The sequence below is a fragment of the Talpa europaea genome (assembly GCF_964194135.1).
Source record: "Talpa europaea genome assembly, chromosome: 4".
Classification (NCBI taxonomy): domain Eukaryota; kingdom Metazoa; phylum Chordata; class Mammalia; order Eulipotyphla; family Talpidae; genus Talpa; species Talpa europaea.
Window position 1 is genome coordinate 31,173,262 of NC_140070.1, and position 20,889 is coordinate 31,194,150.

General features: G+C 35.1%; 1 protein-coding gene across 2 annotated transcripts in view; it reads left to right on the forward strand.

Moving 5' to 3' along the window:
• The window catches only part of KAT6A (lysine acetyltransferase 6A), a gene marked incomplete at both ends in the record, with an annotated part of 98,175 nt that overhangs the window by 46,439 nt on the left and 30,847 nt on the right, over positions 1 to 20,889 (forward strand). For both annotated transcript variants that reach the window (XM_084232431.1, XM_084232432.1), the window contains 6 exons: positions 7,571 to 7,679; positions 10,812 to 10,927; positions 11,493 to 11,574; positions 14,179 to 14,314; positions 15,631 to 15,947; positions 18,935 to 19,053. In XM_084232431.1, coding sequence (XP_084088557.1) covers positions 7,571 to 7,679; positions 10,812 to 10,927; positions 11,493 to 11,574; positions 14,179 to 14,314; positions 15,631 to 15,947; positions 18,935 to 19,053 — 879 coding nt within the window. The remainder of the gene's footprint in view (positions 1 to 7,570; positions 7,680 to 10,811; positions 10,928 to 11,492; positions 11,575 to 14,178; positions 14,315 to 15,630; positions 15,948 to 18,934; positions 19,054 to 20,889) is intronic.

Sequence of the window (20,889 nt, forward strand, 5' to 3'; positions counted from 1 at the left end):
TCATCACTATCCATGGATCTTTAGAACTTCATCATCATCTCAAACTCTACTTAACAATAATTCCCCATTCTCCCTTTACCCTACTTTCTGGTAACCTCTACTGTGCTTCTGTCTCTCAGAATTTAACCACTCTAACTACCTTATGAAAGTGGAATCGTACAATATTTGTCCTTTTGTGATATAACACTTGTTTAAAGTAAATTACTTGTAGTAATTATAGTTGGACATTTTTAAAATGTTTTAGATATTTTGTGTTTAAGAGTGATATGACCATTCTTTTTTTATTATTGCTTATTGGAGTATTATGGGGATTCTTATTTGAATTATGAACTTCTTTCATACTCTTAATATTGGCTATACTAAATAATTTCCGGTGGCAGAAAATTTTGAGAAAATTTGTAGTTTTTAAGAAATAACATCTTTGTAACCTGAAAACCTATGAAATGATCTCTTAGATGTTTCTGAAGTCTTAGTTAAAAATTGCAGGTTTTTGGGGAAAACTCTGGTTGTCAAAAATTGTACAATTTGTTACTCAATTCCAACTTACTACATACAATAAAACAGACCTTGGCCATCCTTTATATCATTTGCTTAGTAACAGATGACATAAAGGTGAATTTGATTCCTCAAAAAAGTAGGAAATAGAGACAGTTACAAGTATATAATGACTTTAAAAATCAAAGACAAAATACAACAAATTAAAGACAAATCTTGGGGGAAAATGAAAATTGAACTTTAAGATGGGAATATCTGATGATATATCTGGATATCTAAAGAACATATCATTATATTTAAATATCCTAAGTGGTTATGTTTGCAGAATCCTTTTCTTTTCATAGTATATACCTCCCGCTGGGCAAAATTTTTACTGTTCATGTTTTTAAAAGTTATTTCCAAAAGTTCAAGTCAAAAAGCTGTATAATCTGTCTACTTGTTAGGAGTGCATCTACTATGTGTTTGCCTCAATGCTGCCATCTGGTGGTTACTGTAGAGGTCTCACCATCGTCCTTAAGACTACCTAGGGAAACATGACATGAAGTACAACCTAAGTGTCTCCTGCCACAAATACTCCCTATTTTTAAGAAATTGAATGGAACTTGGATGTTACAGCAGAAATCTTTAATTATTGAGATTATGAAATTACTTTGTGAGATTCCTTTGTGACCAGTAGAACATCTATATATTAAGGTTATTGAGTTCTACTTACAAACTCATTATCAAGATCATACAAACTCATTGTTTTTTCTAACATATTATTTTTCTTCCCGTTTATACAAAGTAATTTAATTAATATATTGAAAAATACCTGTTGAATCTACCATATGCCAGGTATGTTGAGTCTTACTATATGCTAGGTATGCTTCAGTACTAGGGACATAGTTCTGAACAAAGCAATAATCTTTCATGGAGTTTACATTTAGTAGAGAGCAAATAATAAGATTCACGTACACATGCAATTTGTTAATTAGTGGAAAAGGTTAAGAGGAAAAACTAAAGCAAGGAAGGGCAATATGAATTACTGCAGTTGGTGAGTTGCTTTGAAATGTTGAATGGAATTGTCAAAGTTTTACTGAGAAGATAGGTGACTTTTAAATAGAAATCTGGAAAATCTAGGGAAGAGCATTCCAGATACAAGGGCAGCAAATGTAGAGGCTCTGGAACATCTGGACTGGTAAAGACAAAACAAGAAAGTTGGAGTAAAATGTAAGAGGGAGAGAACAACAGGAGATGAGGTCAGAGAGGTAATTATGTATTTATGTGGAGGGTGCATATCATAGAGGGCCTTGTAGGCCACTTAACATTTAAAGCAATTTAGAATCCACTGGGGTAGATTTGTATTTGGGGAGCCTAGTGACATGCTCTGATTAAAGAGGTTCACTATGGTGGTGGCTGTGTTTAATGTATGGTAGCTGTGTTTAATGTATGAAGTCATTTGCAAAACCTTTTTTTCTTGTTTTATTAGTTGTAGGAACAGGTTTACTTAATATAGCTTATGAGAACAATAAGATATAAGGACTAAGGACATGTTTGGCAACAGTGATTATATGGCATATTGCCTCTCTACACTGATTTTAAAAATTTATTCACAGATTATCAATTGTTCTTATTTTATCTTTGTGATACAGGATAATTGAAATCAACTTGTAGAGTTTTACTTGGAAAATGTTATAAACATCTCTTCACGGTCCTAAAACTACCCAGCACATTTCAGGTTTGAATTTTACAGTGAATAGAATGCAATTTTAGCTGTTTCTCACTGATTTTTATGCTCATTAATATTTTGGAATTGAGAATGATCTGGAGCTATAATTCTTACGCTCTCAACAATGTAGTTAGGCATATTCTAAAACAAATCACAGTACTGATTAGCAGTGCTATTTATCCATAAAGAAAACTCATAAATGATGTAACCTAAATGGTTTATTTTCACCACTTTTTTGCTTGTAGCTCATCGTTACTGGGAATAATTGGTGAATTATTTTTGTGTAGTGTGTAGGCAAGATCTAAGACTATGGTCTTTTGATAAGTACCAGAATAATTGAGTTAAACTGATTCCCTTCACAGCTCCCAAGTAACCAGGCAGTTTGCCTAAATCATTGTTCCCCAAATTTAATAAATAGATTTGGATGCTCTCAGTTCAAATTTAATGAATAGATTTGAATAATCTCAGTTATTTTGTTTTGGGATAGATAAAATCTAGTCAAATGAAGACATTCATCATAGGTAAAACATATTGCCAGCAGTATTATTTCAGGGAACGCATAGTGACATATGTTAGCAGGGACAGTCCTGCTAACCATTCTTAAGTATGAGTTTAAGTAACACTATGTGCTATTAGAAAATCTAATGTTTAGTTCTGTATGATAAGGACATGTTTGAAGAAGCCAATTACTACACAGCACAGTTTATTCTTTTTAAGACTACATTTCCTATGCTGAAGAACAATAATAGTTTTTCAGACTTTCTGTTTTCATTACCCTTTAGTGTTTGCTTCCTTAAGTATGATCTAATTTGTCTCGGAAATAGTAGCTGATTAACCTAGTACTTAACTATACCTAATGTATGTTAATTATGGTCACTTGGTTTGAATTATGTTACTGGTCCTGCTCTGCTCTATAACTTCTTATGATAATGTAGACTTCTCCAACTCTGCAGTGATTGTGAGTTACACAGAATTCTTTATCTGAACCCAACTTTGTTCCTTTTTTAACCAGATGCTGAAGTAATATAATGTACTTTATAAGTAATATCATTAATCTATCACCACTGAGTCTTATATTGAATTGTATCCAGATCCTCCTGGTGGAGCTCTTAAGCACTGTTTTAAAAATAGAATGGGGTGGGGGGAGGGCCAGGGTGATAGGTTGATGCATTTCTTGTTCTTCACTATCTCTCAAATGTTGAACAGGAACAGAGCAGCTATCTGCCCACTTGTGTCTATGCAGGTGCCTCTTTTCCCCCCTTTCTCTCTTCCTAATGAACCTGTCCTTTAAAATGCAAATAAATAAATAAATAAATAAATAAATGTACCACAAATTCTTACGAAGTCCTTCCCATCTACTAATACCATGATCTCTTCTTTTTTTTTGTAGGGGCACGGGGAAGCTGTCATTTACCAATATTCTCTTTAAAGTTTTAGAAAAGATTGACAGCTTACCTGTCTTGGTCACAGTTATCATTTTCACTAATTTGAAACCATGTATGTGATTCTTTTGTAATTGTGATTTCTCAACTTCTTGACGTCCTAATTGTTGTCTTCAATTTTATTTTCTTCAGCACTCAACTGGAATGTATGATTTGTGAAAGCAGGTTCTTTGTCTTCCTTGTTCACCACTATACCCTCAGTGGCTAGTACCTGCTGAAAGAATTCATGCCTGTTTGCCATTTGGGGTTTTCTTATTAGCTAGAACATTTATACTTAGGAAGTAACATTTATACTTAGCAGCCTTCAATCCTACCTTTCTAATTTTTTTTTTTTTTTTTTTTTTTTTTACTTTCTACTGGGCCTTTATTTCCATTTCATCAGGCATCCTAGGTTATCTTGACTCTATATTCTTTGAGTTTGTGAGCTCCTTTCTGCTTATCATGCCCAGCCTCAACTTTGTGGTCCATTACTTTAGAAATATTTGCGTTTGTACACCAATAGGCCTCCCTCTTTGACTTCTATCAATCTATAGCTCTCTAGGGTCTAGGGCTTCAGAGATATTAAGGCAGTTGTATAACTATTTTGATTAGAGATACTAGAGATTGATTCTTTCCCTTCTTAACTTCATGGGTAGGACTGATTGACACTTTAATTTTTCATCACTAATTGATTCCCTCTTACCTTCCATACAGTGACATCCATACATTTTCTGTAAATGCCCAAATCCATACTTAACTTACTTCACGCTAGGCAAATGACAGTGCCTTATATTTTAATGAAAAGATAGAAACCATTTTGCAGGGTCCCCATCAACTTTTTTTTTCTTTTTTTTTTTAATTTTTTTTTTAATAGAGGCATGTTTTTATTTATTTATTTATTTATTTATTTTGTTTGTTTGTTTATACATGCACTGGGTACAGTCAGAAGCGTGGGAAGGTGAGAGAATTCACCAGAGCCAGAGTGGGGAGCAGAGCAGGCAGAAGGACCAAAGTACACTGCTGAGGGGAGCAGCGGGCGGCAGGAGAGGTCTGCACGCCATGTGGGACCCTCCTCCGGTGGCCGGGGAGGAGCCGGGGATCAAACCGGCGCCGCAGAGGCCGTGGGCAGCTTCGCAACCCAGCGCTCAACCGCTGCGCCACCGGGGAGGCCCTCCCCATCAACTTTTGCGGCAGCCTCTGCCGCTGAACACCAGTAAACTTAAAAATAAAGGGGGTCTTACTCACTCTGATGTGTCTGAGTGAAAGCCTCCCTCTTTCCAGTAAGTTCACTGGTGTTCAGCGGCAGAGAAAGCCTCCCTCCTTCCAGTAAGTTCACTGGTGTTCAGCGGCAGAGGCTGCCGCAAACTTTGTATTTTGAATTTATTTCTATTGTTAATACATACTTTTCTGATTTTTAAAAAAGATTTATTTATGCATGCATTCAAGAACTGGGGTGTAGGCCAGAGGTGAAGGAGGTGAGAGGATTCATCAGAGACAGAGTGGGGAGTAGAACGGGCAGATCTACTGAGATACACTGCTGAGGGGAGCAGTAGGCAAGACAGGAGAGGTCTGCTGCGCCATGTAGGTTATCTCTCTGGCTGGGGATTGAACTCATGCTTTAGTGGCTGGCTGATAGCTTGATAGTGCTGAGACTTTAACCCCTGTGCCACCAGGGAGACCCCACTTTTCTGATTGTATCTTGACTGAGGAATATATGTTCACTTTCCATTTTGATAGGAAAACATTTTCATTGCTTGTCCTTGGACCCAGCCAATCTCATCTTTCAATTTTCTCGGTTAACTATTATTCCCTTATACTCTGTATAGCCAATCCCTGCCCCAGTCAGAAGCACTCTTCTTGATCCTGCCATCGCACCTACAAATGATATGCATTTATATCATACTGTAATACCAAAACTATTCCTTTACTAATTCTTTAAAAATCTTCCCTGTTTTTTAAAGTTACACTGTTATCCAGTATAACTTTTTTCTAATGATGGAACTTTTATGTTTATGCTGTACAGTGCTATAGCCACTAGCCATATATGACAATTTAATACTTGAAATGTAGCTGGCGTGATGGAAGAATTAAATTTGTTTTATATAAATTAAAACAGCCACATATTGTAGTGCATTCTGTTATTATACAATAAGTCCTACTATATAACATCTTCCTGTTATTTCTTTTTAGCTATCTCCTATTTCTATGGCTATATTTCTTATTCTGTCGCTGAAAGGGCCTCTCTGTTATTGAGGTCTCTTGATCATTCGTAAAATCATGTAGGTATTTTATCTCCCCAGTGTTGATTGCTTAATGACTCAATTAAATATTAGAGTTCTGACCTTAATTTTCTTCTTTCCATCTGTTCTTGGGAGACTCCATCAACTTTGATGATAATGTGTGTGTGTGTGTGTGTGTGTGTACGCGCTTATTTCTAGACCACCTTTTAAACCCCAGATCCCTGTATCAGTATATATATATGGGCATTGCTACATGTGCATGCTACTGGCATTTTAAGCTCAGTAAGTCCCAAACTAAGCTCTTCCCCCTCCCACACCTCCACCGGGTAGAACTGCGGACAAACTACCTTCAAAAGAACTTAAATCTGTGAAATCTTTCCCTGTCATTTCTTCCTCCTACTTGATCACTTCCTCTTTTGTTTTCCATTGGAAAACTTCTATCATAGTACCTACAAATATTTTGTCTATTTTCCCCAGTAGATAAAAAGCATCTTTAAAATTTTGTATTACTGTCTTGGCACAATGTTTAGCATAAATAGTTCAGAGTTGACAGAGAGTACCTTAAACTAAACAAATCTAAATGGAACTCATTATCTCATTGCTTCCTTCTAATTTTCTTCTTTAAGATGACTTGCCTCTCACAGTTGGTGATGTCACTATCTTTCAGTTACATTAGTCACATTTAACTAATTTCCTTTTATTTCACTTGCATGACTAGTTGATTTCTAATTCCGTAGCTATTTTTTCCTTGCTTGGTGGAGCTTCTTATCATGTCTTCACCATACTATTTCAATCACTGTTTAAATGTTCAATCTAGTTTTAGGTTTTGCCCCATTTGCTTTTGATATTGCCACTTAAAATTATTTTTCTCAAATACAGGTGAACTTCTCTTATTTTGGTAGCCTTTTGTTTTTCTTTTCCTGCAGGAAATAGTCCTATTTATTTGCAAGATATTCAGTGACAGTCTTCACAAACTGATCTAAATTCTCTCCCTGTTTCCAACCCCCAATTCTCCTATCTCTTGCCAAGGAAACCATATCCTTAGTATCCTGTTTATGCTACCTGTAATGCCTTTCTCTTCATTTTAGGAGGGGGCTATGGGATAGTGCTGTAGTGAAATTTGGAAACCTAAATTTAAACCTGATTTTAGTGATTATTTTAATTATCTATTGTTCTTGAACAAACTTCTTAAAATCTCATAACATAGTCCTGTCACTCAAAACATGTTGTCTTCCCCCTTCAATCCTTCTTCTCCAAACACAATTAGGATTTATCTCTCCTGCTTTATAGAGATCTACTGTATTTTTTTTTTTTTTTTTTTACTTTATGCTTATTTGTACCCACCATCACTCTCCAAACATCACATACATTTTAAGGGCCAGTACTGTGATTTCTTGCACTTAATTCAATTGAATTTTCAAATTTTAAGTTAAAGAATTTAATCTGTTTAATCCATACTGTGTCATTTAGTATTTAAGTGGCCAACATGATTGGAATATTTTTTTTGGACCAAAAACTGTCATTACAGGGGCCAGTCAAAGCAGGCTTTGTAAAAACATACCTACTTAATTGGAAATTGAGGGGAATGATACAGTTGTCCTAAAGTTACATGTAATTCTTATAGGGTTTTAAAACTGTAATTTTAATTCTTTATATTAATCCTAAAAATGTACTAGTACCTGAATGAATTGTGTGTTTCTTTATAGCCGGTTGCTGAACCAATCCCCATCTGCAGTTTCTGTCTTGGTACAAAAGAACAAAACCGAGAAAAGAAGCCAGAGGAACTCATTTCGTGTGCTGACTGTGGCAACAGTGGTATGTGAACCCCTGTTCTCCTTCTAACACATGTTGTGAGGCAAGAGGGAAGTATGTTTGACTGAGTTTGTATTTTTGATACTTTTGAAAATAAAGTTTTATTTTGAATCTGGTTTTAGGTAATTGAGAAGAGCTTCTTTACAAAGAATGGATTTAAATGTATAGCCAAAATGCTTTATTCAGTTAATTTAAGTAAGTTTTAAAGTAGTTTTTCTTTGAAATAAAAAAACTTACTATAGACTTATTTTTTCCCTTTTGATCTTTATATTTCACTGTCAAACAGCTGTTCAAATCATAGTAATCAGTTTGTCGTTACCGCTGGTTTCGTTAATAGTCACTGCTTGTCGTTGTCGATTTTGCCTTAGGATACATGAATAGAACCAGAATGATAGCAGATTTATTTTTCTTGATAGGAACTTATATATGTCACATTGGGAAGTAGAGTGTTGACATTGCAATTTAGTAAGTGATGTGAAAATCTGGGCTCTGAAAAAGATTTTGTGAAGAGTCTGATTTGTCAATTCCTGAGATATTTTTGTTCTACATTTTAAGGACTAACAACACTTAGCAGGAAGACCTCAATAAACCAGCATTATCTTTGATTACTATTGGCTTATTCTTCAGTGATAATAATGAAGTTAAATATCAGTAACAGCCAGGATTTGGTTCAGAAACAAATATACTAGATACTTAAGGAGGAAAGAAATTTAATACTGGAATCATCTATTTGTGAAATTATTGGAAGAATTGAAGAGGCAAACTGTAGGCTACTTGTTATGGATAAAGTCCTGGGACATTGCAGAATTGGTCCACCAGGGGAGTCAATATATCTGCTGCCATCTGAAAGTGGTGAAAGTGAAAGGCTGGAACTACTGAGTTGTATAACTGGATACTGAAAGTCACCATCACGAAACTGCCTGTAAATAACCATGAAGGTATAGAGTGGATTCTGACATTTTCATGATTGCTTATCATCAGAAAACAGTACCAGAAGGAATATGGTCATCTCTTAATTTCTCCTTTTCAAAAACTACTCAGACATATCCAGTTGTAGAACTTAATTCATATTTGCAGCCTAGATGCAAAGGAATCTAGGAAGTATAGTGTTCAGTTTTTCAGTTCCATGTATAGAAGGTATTAGAAGAAGGAGTAAATGACTGGTTAGTGACCATATCCAGTATAATATCACAAACCAAGATTAACTCTAGATTTCATAGTTAAATATAAACTATAAAATCATAATAGGTTAGATAGCGTGACATGTCACACACTACAGTGATTTCCAGATTTTTTAGTAATGGAACTCTTTTCTCCAAATGAACTTAATAGGAACCCTAAAATATAAAATAGATAAATATGAATCTGCTAGTTGAGGTAAGAATGAAAAAAGGGGGTAAGGGAGAAATTTTGTTATCGCCCTGTTTTCTAAAAGGCATTGTATTTGATGTGGTTTGAATTTCTGTAAACAGGGACAAGCACAATTTTAAAACCAGCGCTATCGAGGGAACTTTAAAAGAACTGGTAGAATAAATACTATCTATTGGTGTAGAAATGAGAATTACTCCAAAACTTATCAGCTAAAAGCAACAACAAAAATTTTTATTTAACGATGTTTCTTTTTTTTTTTTTTTTAAATTTTTTTTTTTTCTTTTATAGAGGCATGTTTTATTTATTTATTTGTTTGTTCGTCTGTTTCGTTTATACATGCACTGGGTACAGTCAGAAGCGCGGGAGGGTGAGAGAACCCACCAGAGCCAGAGTAGGGAGCAGAGCAGGCAGAAGGACCGAAGTACACTGCTGAGGGGAGCAGCGGGCGGCAGGAGAGGTCTGCGCACCATGTGGGACCCTCCTCCGGTGGCCGGGGAGCAGCCGGGAATCGAACCGGCGCTGCAGAGGCTGCGGGCAGCTTCGCAACCCAGCGCTCAACCGCTGCGCCACCGGGGAGGCCCCTAACGATGTTTCTATGGGTCAGGAATTTGGGAGTAGCTTAAATGAGTGGTTTTAACATGAGATATTTCATGAAGTTGCAAGATTTCAACTTTTGCCGTTGTAATATCAGACTGTTGCACAGTAGGGAAATAACCAAATAGTTTATAGTGGATCAACTCAGAGGAATATAATAGCTAAAGAAATCGAAATAGAACATTTACTTGAATAAAATAATGAAGAGAAAAGCAAAACAAGCTATATTCTCCATGATTACAGCATGCAAGTTTTATCTAGCTTTATCTAATTTAAAAGGAAAAGTAGAATGTGAAAATGGCTATTGCATGGTGATGAGATCATGCATGAGATTTTTATACCTGTGCTCCCATTTTATTTTAATGTTTGTGATATTTTAATCTCATAAAATAGAAAATTCTTTAGGAAGAGAAAAGAGAGGAGTGAAGATAATTTAACGAGCACTTTTTCTTACTGCAGAAAAAAAACAACATAACCCACTTGTAGAAGAGACAAATCTTTTCAGGTTGAAGGCAAATTGGCTGCCCTGAATTTTTGAGAATGAAATGGATACTGACCTTTTTTTTGTTGGTAGTGATTTTGATCATAATAGAAATGCTGTTTAAGTTTTAGCTTTAGCTTGAGTGCCTTAAATCATGAGCACACAACCCACTTTAAGTGATGGGATTTTTATTATGCATTTTTTTTTAGTTATAAAAATAACACAGTATTGTTTTTTAAAAAATGAGAACACAAAAAAGTATTAAGTGAAATGTAAAATTCTTCTCCTTTAAGATATTTATAGTTCCCTATCTTATGATATTATCCATTTTAAACAGTTTTTGTGTTTTTCCAGAAATGGCCTGAGTAGGTTATGTATTCATATACATGCAAGTATGTGTACACATATAATGCCTTAACGTAGGTTTAATAAAAGTTTGGAGTTTGTCAAGTTTTTAAAATCAAATTGTGTTGTGTGTGTATGGGGGGATGTGTGTATTTATCTAATAAATAATAAAACTGAATAAGAGTGCCAAATCCTGATGTGACATGTGGCAAGCTTTCAAGAGCGTCTTGTTTTGTTTGATAAAATTTTTTGATTTAATTGCTTTTTTCTACATTATTCCTTTAATACAGTTGCAAAATTATTCTTGATTGTTTCATTTGTGAATTTCCCCCCACTTTTATTAGGTCATCCATCCTGTTTGAAATTTTCCCCTGAACTGACAGTTAGAGTGAAGGCCTTACGGTGGCAATGCATCGAGTGTAAGACTTGCAGCTCCTGTCGAGATCAAGGCAAAAATGCAGTGAGTACCTTTGCCTTTGAATGTGAATACTTTATTAACAAGTAGAATGTAGGTACAACTGGTGTTTCTTTGTTAAATATACTTGGTTATTTTTCACATAGTTGGTCCAATGGAATTTAGAATAGTAGTATCTTTAAATTACATGCCATTAGTATAGAATACTTACTGATAGAGATGTGGATTATTTCTAGATAGTTTCTAATAAGTGCCTTAGTTATGTATTTTCAGAGAGACTAAGTTACCATAAAGAAATACTGGTAAAATTTGAGTAGGATGGAGGCATTCGAATTATTACTATTTTTTTCATTAACTAGACTAAAGTTAGCTTATGTTTGGCAATTGAATAATCTTGAAAGTAATGAAACACTATAGTTCTTTATTAAAGGTTGGATAAAGCAAGATTTTTGGCCAACTCAGACTTTGCACTTAATTAATGCAAATTAAGGAAATTTTTACTATTCTAACTTTTTTTGAGATTATTGAAGTTCCTGGGTTTTATGAGCTCATAACCCTGATTTGTTTTTATTCCCAAATGTTAAGCAGAACTGTCCTTTCACTATTTTAGGATAATATGCTCTTTTGTGATTCCTGTGACCGAGGTTTTCACATGGAATGTTGTGATCCCCCACTCACCCGGATGCCAAAAGGTGAGACATTCTTTCTGAAATCAAACTGACAGCACAACATTTTTTATCTGCTTTGTCATCATGAAAGAATAATTTGCATCTTTCTATTCAAGGTTGTGTAAGTAGGAAGAGAGATGTCACTTTAAAGGTGGGGATAGTGTGTCACATTCTTAGGTGGTATGGATTTCTTATTATTTTCCTCTTTTCAATACTTTAAATCTCCATCAATAGATATTTGTAAATATTTGCCAATCCTATAGCCTGTGGACTGGATACTGCCCTTATGTAATATTTTCAATTAGGTCGTGTTGATTATATCACTATACATCATTTTTGAGGGGCTTATTGCTGGTGGAATCAATTATTCAAAATTTAAACTTTTCATAAAGTAATTTGCAAACAAATAAGTATCCAAATCTTAAGAATACTGCTTAGTATTATTTTATTCTTTTGAATCCTGTTCCTTGTGAGGTATTTAGTTGGGATACAGTTGCCTGTTGGTTGGACTTCCATTTTATCACATGCTTATAGTTTCTTTAAAAAAAATGCACTTAGTTTTCCCTTCATTGTACTATCAAAAGTTCTTTTTCAAGTCGGATTTCATGATTTATGAGTTTCTTAGGTAAAAAAACTTTGAGATAGTTGATAATAACTGGAGAAAGTTTTGCTGTTGATGAGAAAGCAACTCAATTTTCATTTAAAGCTAAGTTATTTCGCTTTAGGATCTTACTTATGTTCTTATGCCATTTGATTGTCACCCATTAAAAAGTTCTAAAGTTACATTTCTTGGAAGAATGAATACCTCCTTTTCTGTATCTTTCATTTACTTGTAGTCTGAGAACCCTTCCAAGATAAGGTTTTCTTAGGTTTTCATTCCTGTGTGTTTAATGCCTACAAAAGAAGATTTATAGCAGCTTAAAGGAAGAAACATTTTACTTGGAAATAATTACAGAAAAATGGTAAAAAGAGTATAGAGTCATCATTATACCCTTTAACTAACTTCCCATAATGCTAGCATCATACAAAACCATATAAAGTTTTTGAAAACAGGAAACTAACATTGATTCCATATGAGTTATTGATATACAGATTGCATTTCTGGTCCAGAGTCCAATTTAGGATCTTACAGTATATTTAGTTGTCATATTTTCTTAGTCGTCCAATCTGTGTTAATTCCTCATACCCTCTGTGTTTTCTTGACTTTGACACTTTTTTTTTCATATACAAAACTAATCATGCTAAATTAATTTTAATAGAGGTAATATTGGGGTACTCCCATCAGATATTACCACCATAGTGCACCCACCATCAACTTACCATGTTTTACTACCATAGTCCATTGTGCTTCCTTCCCTCTATTTCTTGCCCTTCCCTACCCGCCTCCCTCCTTGGTATCACAGTTCTGTAGTCAGCTGTCAAGGGTTAGTTTTTCAGCTTGTCTTTATCTGACTATTTAGTTACTTTATATTTTTATGCATATTAGTGACACCAACTGGTATTTATCTTTCTCTTTTTGACTTATTTCACTTAGCATTATCCTTTCAGGATCAATCCATGTTCCTGCAAATGGCATTTTATCTTTTTTGATTCCATTGTTTGTGTGTGCACACATTCACTACATCTTCTTGATCTACTTAACTATTGACTTTGACAATTTTGAAGAGTACCATTCAGTTATTTCACAGAAGGTCCTTCAGTTTGGGTTTGTCTCTTGCTTTATCATGATATGACTGAGGTTATGAAATTTGATGAGAATACCACAGAAAAAATGTTGTGCCCTTCTAAGTGCATTGCAACAGAGGTATAGAGTACCAGTATATCTTATTACTAGTAATGGTAACTTTGAATTCTTGATTACACAGTAGAGAATCCTGAGAGATAGCTTACAGTTATTCTTTTTCTGCTTTCTCACTAATTTTAGCATCCATCAGTGATTCTTAATTGTACCAGTTTTTACTGTGGTGTTTGCATAATGATGATTTTTCCATTTCCATTGTTATTTCTACATTTATTAGTTGGAATTCTGCTGCAGGGAAGAGCTATTCCTTACCCCCATATGTTTGTTTATCAATTATTTATGCTATGGATTCATGGGTATTTATTCTATGAATTATAATTCATTGTTGTTATGTTGTCTTTTGTTTGTTTGATTTTGGCTCAGATTGACCCAGATTTGGTCAATTTGTTGGGAGCTTCTTCAAGTCAAGTCTTATGTTCTTTTCATGTGACTTCATCATCTTTTAACTACTTTTCATTTCCTAGCACCACAAGATCTTCCAGGTTATCTTGTACTCTCCTTGCTTTAATCCTGGAATCAGCCTTTACTCTATGAAAACCTGACTTTTCTTTGTAGAATGGTATATCTGGGTTATATAAAGAAGCAAAGATTTTTAACTAGGGATTGGTGAGCTTCCCTTGTTTCTTTTGCAGTTTTTTGTAGAATTTTTTATGTCTATATTTTCATGTTTCTTTTTCCTTGGGTGGGATTGGAAGAGGGAGCTCTCTATCAGATTTTTGAATGAGAGTTCTTGAGCTGAAAAGGCTAAGAACTCCTGGCTTAGAGTATCTGAAATCTTTCATTGTATTTATGTCTATGCTTTTATGTGGAATTTCTTTTCTTTATAGGCATGTGGATATGTCAAATATGTCGACCTAGAAAAAAAGGACGAAAACTTCTACAGAAGAAAGCAGCACAGATAAAACGACGCTATGCTAATCCAATAGGACGTCCAAAAAACAGGTTAAAGAAACAAAACACGGTGTAAGTTGTACTGGTGGCAAGGTGAGGGGAGAAAAGGATAGGGTCTTCTCTGTAGTGTAGGATTCACTTACTTGTTTTATTGAAAAAAATTTAAATTGTTATAACTGGTACTTTTATGTAATAATAATGATTAATACTCATTGTGCCATAATAACGTGCCATGGCACTGCTTTACAAGTGTTAAATCTTTTAGTTCCCACTACAACCCAATGAAGTGAAGTAGGCATTGTTGTTACTCTCATTTTTTAAAGGAAGAAACTGCAGCATAGAGAGACTTAACTTGCACACGTTTATATATAAGTATTAAACTGGGATTAAAACTCCAGTGGTCTGGCACCAGAGGCTAATTCTTAACCATTGCCTTATATTGCTTCTCTTTAATAAAAATGCTAAAGAAAAAATTACATTACAGCTTTTCACAGATTCCTCTCCTGATATAGTCTCAGTAGTTTTGTTTCTATCATTTGTACAAATCACTAAACTGCTGTTTCTTATTCAGGTTATAGCTCAGCCCTACTTCTATGTATGATATAAAATAATGTCAGTTTTTCATTTGTTAGAAGTCAGGGATATAATTATCCCTTGTGGATTAGAAAACTGGGCTGTGTCTGGAGGAGATTAAGCAAGATTTAGTAGCTATATCTATCTTTTTTTTTAGTATCTATAGTAATTTACCTTTGGTGATATGTAAAATATATGTAGAGCTGTAAACCTCTCTTTTATTTTCAAAAATTTAATCCACCTTTTTCTACACCTTAGACTGTCTTCAGGGTAGTTTAACTGAAATGAATGGGCTAAGAGCTTGAAACATACAGCTAGTATTGTAGTTCATATTTTCAATCATAAGATGAGCTTTAATTTTACTATAAAATGATCTTTTCATTCCTGACTTTCAGAGAGTAACCCATCCTTTTGTTTAGAGGTAAAGGTATAACTGAGTTGGTGCAGAGATCATAGGACTTTATACCTGGAAGGATCTTAGTTGTTCTCTGGTCCAACTCTCATTTTATGGAAGAAGACACTGATGCTTAGAGAGAATGTGATTTGTTCAAGATACACAGCTAGTAAGTGGCAAAATTATGACTCAAACATGCTTTCTGACTCCTGGCCTAGGATTCTTTTCACAATAAATAACTAGGTTTCCTGAAAATAGATACGTCTAATAATAATATTTCTTCTTATTAATATAGTTCATGGAATATTCTTAACAGTATAGACTTTTTTTGTAAAGCTGTAGGTTATTTACTAATTATGTGTTCTACTTTAAATAAAGATTTGTTTTTAATAGTTACTCTTTCCCTTATTTGATTCTTTAGATCAAAAGGTCCCTTCAGCAAAGTTCGAACTGGCCCTGGCAGGGGTCGGAAACGTAAAATCACTCTCTCCAGCCAATCAGCATCATCATCAGAAGAAGGATATTTAGAAAGAATAGATGGCTTGGACTTCTGCAGAGATAGTAGTGTCCCCTTAAAGTTCAACAAGAAAACCAAAGGGCTCATTGATGGCCTTACCAAATTTTTCACCCCTTCTCCTGATGGGCGGAAACCTCGAGGAGAAGTGGTAGACTACTCTGAGCAATATAGAATCAGGAAAAAGGGCAACAGAAAATCAAGCACTTCAGACTGGCCCACAGGTAAGTTTGTTCACTTATTCCAAAAGTGTATGATTTAAAATGACATTAGTGCTCTGGAATAGGTTTATATTTATTAAACATTTTTTATGGAATATAGAAACATTAAAGATATATTTAGATGATACTAAGGTTATAACTATGACAGGAATTTAGAGACAAGAGATGAACTTGTAGAATGGAACTCATAGACAAAAGAAAGTGCTTTTTTGGTTAGAACCACTAAGAATCTGCCCATAGAAATTTGGGTTATAACCTTGACTCAAGGATAAATTCACATTTCTTAAAGTACAAAAATCACGTGATGAGCACCATGATGCTTACTTTATTTCCTGAAGGAAATTGGAGAGTCCAAATGTTTGTGTCCGTCTGTGTCATGCACTAGGGGGCATTAAAGTCACATACTGTTTTGAAAGTATATATATATATATTTTTTTTTTTTTTTTAAAGATTTATTTAATTATTTATACAAGCACTGGGTACAGTCAGAAGCGCGGGAGGGCGAGAGAATTCACCAGAGCCAGAGCGGGGAGCAGAGCAGGCAGAAGGACCAAAGCACACTGCTGAGGGGAGCAGCGGGCGGCAGGAGAGGTCTGCGCACCATGTGGGACCCTCCCCAGTAGCCAGGGAGCAGCCGGGGATTGAACTGGCGCTGCAGAGGCTGCGGGGATCGCAACCCGGCGCTCAACCGCTGCGCCACCGGGGAGGCCCGAGAGTATATATATTTTTCAGTTTGGGAATATTGTCACCCGTGAGTCCTTGTCCTTTTTCTTCTTATGCTAGATGAATAATAGACAGCCTAAACGTGGAGTCCATTTGGAATATATGCAGATAGCATACTGTCATTGATTTTTCTCCTTCATATTGTGGCAAATGTAGTTGTAATTTTTCATGGCTTACAGATTAAAAAAAAAAGAGAGAACCATAGATCAGCTGCTTAGTTTCCTTGTTTTCAAAGTAGAACACGTCTGTGAAAGAAGACTTAAAAGCATAGAATTCAAGTCAGAGGAGAACATTTTGATTAGTTGTCCAAATAATTAAAACTTAAATTGTTCTCAGTACTATTGAGGTCCATGAAGGTAGAGAACCTCAGCCTGTGAAGAAGTAGAAAGAGCTTTGAAGAGAGTAGAAGAATGAGAATAGACTTTTTTAGATCACCAGGACCATCTCCTCTATTTAAAGAGAATTTAATTTTGATTTCCTTCCTCTGAATGTCATATTGGTGAGTGTGTATTCATTGCTTCCTTATTTCTGTTTATATAAATGCTTGATGAGTACAGGAAAGAAAAATAACATCATTGCCAGGTCACCTTTTATGCTGTATTGAATGGCTTTTCATCAGTAGCAATCAACTAATTATTCTTTAAGCATTCAAGTGCATTTCATGTCTTTATCAGCTATTTAGACTATAGATGAGCTCCAGTCTAAGGGATCTCTAAGATCCTAACGAAAGATATTAAGAGATGGATTATTGGAAGTATCTACTGGAAAGTTTTAGAAATAGAAATTATTAGAGCAGATGTATAAAGTATATGGACAGCCAGTATTCAGCTTTAGGCATTAGTGTGGTTTTTTGCTTTTATTTACTCTATCATTTTCTTTAGGAATTTGTAGTTTGAAGAACAACTGCACCATCTGATACAGTACTACTAAATGCTATACTAGACCTATGTTTGTGTCCATCTATATCATGCACTAGGGGGCATTAAAGTCACATACTGTTTTGAGATTGTATTTATTTTTCAGTTTGGGAATATTGTCACCCGTTTGGGAATATTGTCCTTGTCCTTTTTCTTCTTATGCTAGATGAATAATGGACAACCTAAATGTGGAGTCCATTTGGAAAAAACTCACTAATTGGTCTTTTTAGCCATACTCATACAAAGAGCAAATGAATTTATCAGCAGTGTCATCTTCAAGTGTAAAGGATAATGATCTGCATAATCCCCTAATACATCTTTTACTAGTTTCTTTGCCTATGATTACTATTATTTCTCTTCCTTATCCAGAGGATTATTATCTGTGATGCTCAGGTTTGTGGAGTTTGTGCTTTTAAAGGGCAACTGCAATGTGAGGGGTGCTTGGTACTTCTTGACATTAGTTAAGGTAACTTATCTCAAAGGTTATCTTTTTGCTGAGATAAAGTTGTATTGGCTTTATGAAAGTTGCAGAGTATTGAGAATTTTAAAAGAAACACATTTTCCCTGTTTTGATTATAGGTGATCAGAAGTATGTCTTGTGTATAATATAAACGTCTTCCATACTACCAAAGAATGAAAAAGCAGTATTTGAATGTTGACATAAACTCATATTAAGTATTATATTCATTCTGTTTCAAGACAATCTTCATAGTCCTTATGCTTTTTTCCTATTCTGATTTTGTTTTATAGTATATTAAAATATAATCTCTTAATGAAGTTTAAGTTTAGTTATGTAATATTTTCAAGAGAAGTTTTTTTAAAAATTCAGTGTTTTCATCCATAGCAGATACATCAGTAGTCTTTTTTTTAAATAAAGTTTCTTTTTCTTTTCTTTTTTTTTTTTTAAAATTTGTTTATTTATTTATTTATACAAGCACTGGGTACAGTCAGAAGCTCGGGAGGGTGAGAGAATTCACCAGAGCCAGAGCGGGGAGCAGAACAGGCAGAAGGACTGAAGTATACTGCTGAGGGGAGCAGCGGGCGGCAGGAGAGGTCTGCGCGCCATGTGGGACCCTCCTCTGGTGGCCGGGGAGCAGCCGGGGATTGAACCGGCACCGCAGAGGCCGCGGGCAGCTTCGCAACCCAGCGCTCAACCGCTGCACCACCGGGAAGGCCCTACATCAATATTCTTAATTGACTATTGTCATTGTAGGAGTCAGTTAATACTATTCTTTTCTTTGTTACGTAGGTAATAGTAAGATCTTCAAACTGAAATAATTTGAGATGTTTCCTATTTCATATGTTAAACAAAGGATAGTATTAACCCGTCAGTCTTGTCTTTATATGCAGACAATCAGGATGGCTGGGATGGCAAACAAGAAAATGAGGAACGACTTTTTGGAAGCCAGGAAATTATGACTGAGAAAGATATGGAATTATTTCGTGATATCCAGGAACAAGCACTGCAGGTAAAGTAGGATATTCAGATTTGACAATCCCGGAGTTTGTTCATGGATGAGAAAAGGATTAATTATATTGTGGCTAAAGCAGTAAGAGCAATTTTTTTATCGTTCAGATTTGCAGATAGATATGGTTTTGTGCATCCAAACCAGTTCTGCTGGTTGGTGTGCTCCTTTCAAACCCATGATAATTGCTTTAGGTTTGCAAATAAACACATTGTTTTGACTATCGCTATTAAATAAGTTTGGTTTAGTTATTTTCTCTCTCATGTATGAAGAAGACCAGGGATTTGACCAGCCAACAAACAAAACCAAGCTTCTCTTGAATGATAACACACTGACATTGATTAATTCAAGAAATATTTATTAAATGCTTTTCTTTGTGATACATAGCAAGATAGAAATTTATAAGAACCTACTTATGTGCCAGGTGCTGAAGATGCTGAAGTGAATGATAGTATTCCTTTTCTCAAATATAGTCTAGGAGAGACTTGTGAATGAACAATTTTAATGAATATCTAAGTTTTATTATAGAATACATGTTATTTTGGGAGAATACAGGATATGCAACTCTTTCTGCCTGGTGATGTCAAAGGAAGGTTCATTGAGGGGAGATGCTGTTTGTGTTGGTATTAAAGAATGTATGGGAGTTTTATCAGAATGACATGGATCGGTATCCCACATAATCAGAAGGAACAAAAATGCAAAGACTTAAAAATGAGGGGAAACATGCTTAATTGTGGGAATAAGTGAATTCCCACATAGGATAAAGAATACAGGGTATAGGGCCTCCCCTGGTGGCGCAGGCGGTTGAGCGCCTCGCTGAGAAGCTGTCCACAGTCTCTGCAGCACCGGTTTGATCCTGGCTGGCCGGCAAGAGTCCCACATGGTGCGGCAGACCTCTCCTGTCTCACCTGTTGCTCCCTCAGCAGTGTAATTCGTCAGTCTGCTTGTTCTGTTCCCCGTGCTGTCTCTGGTCAATCCTCTCACCCTCCCATGCATCTGGCCTGTACCCTGGTTCTTGTATAAATAAATAAATCTTAAAAAAAAAAAAAAAAAAGAATATAGGGTATAGATATTGGGGAAAATTTTTTTTAAACCATCCATAACTAGAAAGAAGTATTTTTAAATCCAGTGCATTTCATTGGAGCACAGCAGCCTTCTTGAAATATATAGAATGATTTTTACATAAAATATTTTCAAATAGCACCTTATATTTTCATACTAAATTTAACACTAATATTAAAGAATTTAATTAATTTTATAGGGTTCTGGAAGGTAACAGTATTTTTGAAATCTGTGGGCTATTAAAATAATTTTCTTCTTTGTATAAAGGACTGAACAGTTATTAAAAATGGAGTAAACTGGGACCAATAGCTTTCTTAACCCTGTGAGAATAATTGTTATCGCTATTTTACATCTGAGGTAACAGAGACTTTTAGTTGAGAACAGCCCTAAAATTGTGTAGTAATCACAGAGATGGAATTAGAACTCAGACCTATGTGACTTCAAATCCTGTGTGCTTAATCATAATAACGTCTTATATTAATTACCCTAATAAAAATGTCATGGAGGTATCAAAATCATAGGGCATATATTGAATAGAAGTAGGGAAAGGTACATGTGAAGATAAATAGCAAACTGATGTAGAGTACCAGTTAATGTTGAATAACATTAACATATGAATATTGCTTTATTAAATGATATAGACTGTTCCATGTGCTCATAGTGTACTAAGATTATGATTTGGTGTGGTTTGAGATGGTCACAGAAGAAGCAAGCCTAAAGGATGATTAGGATTTAGGTAATTGGAGAGAATGAGGGCGTACCAGGTAGAAGAAACAA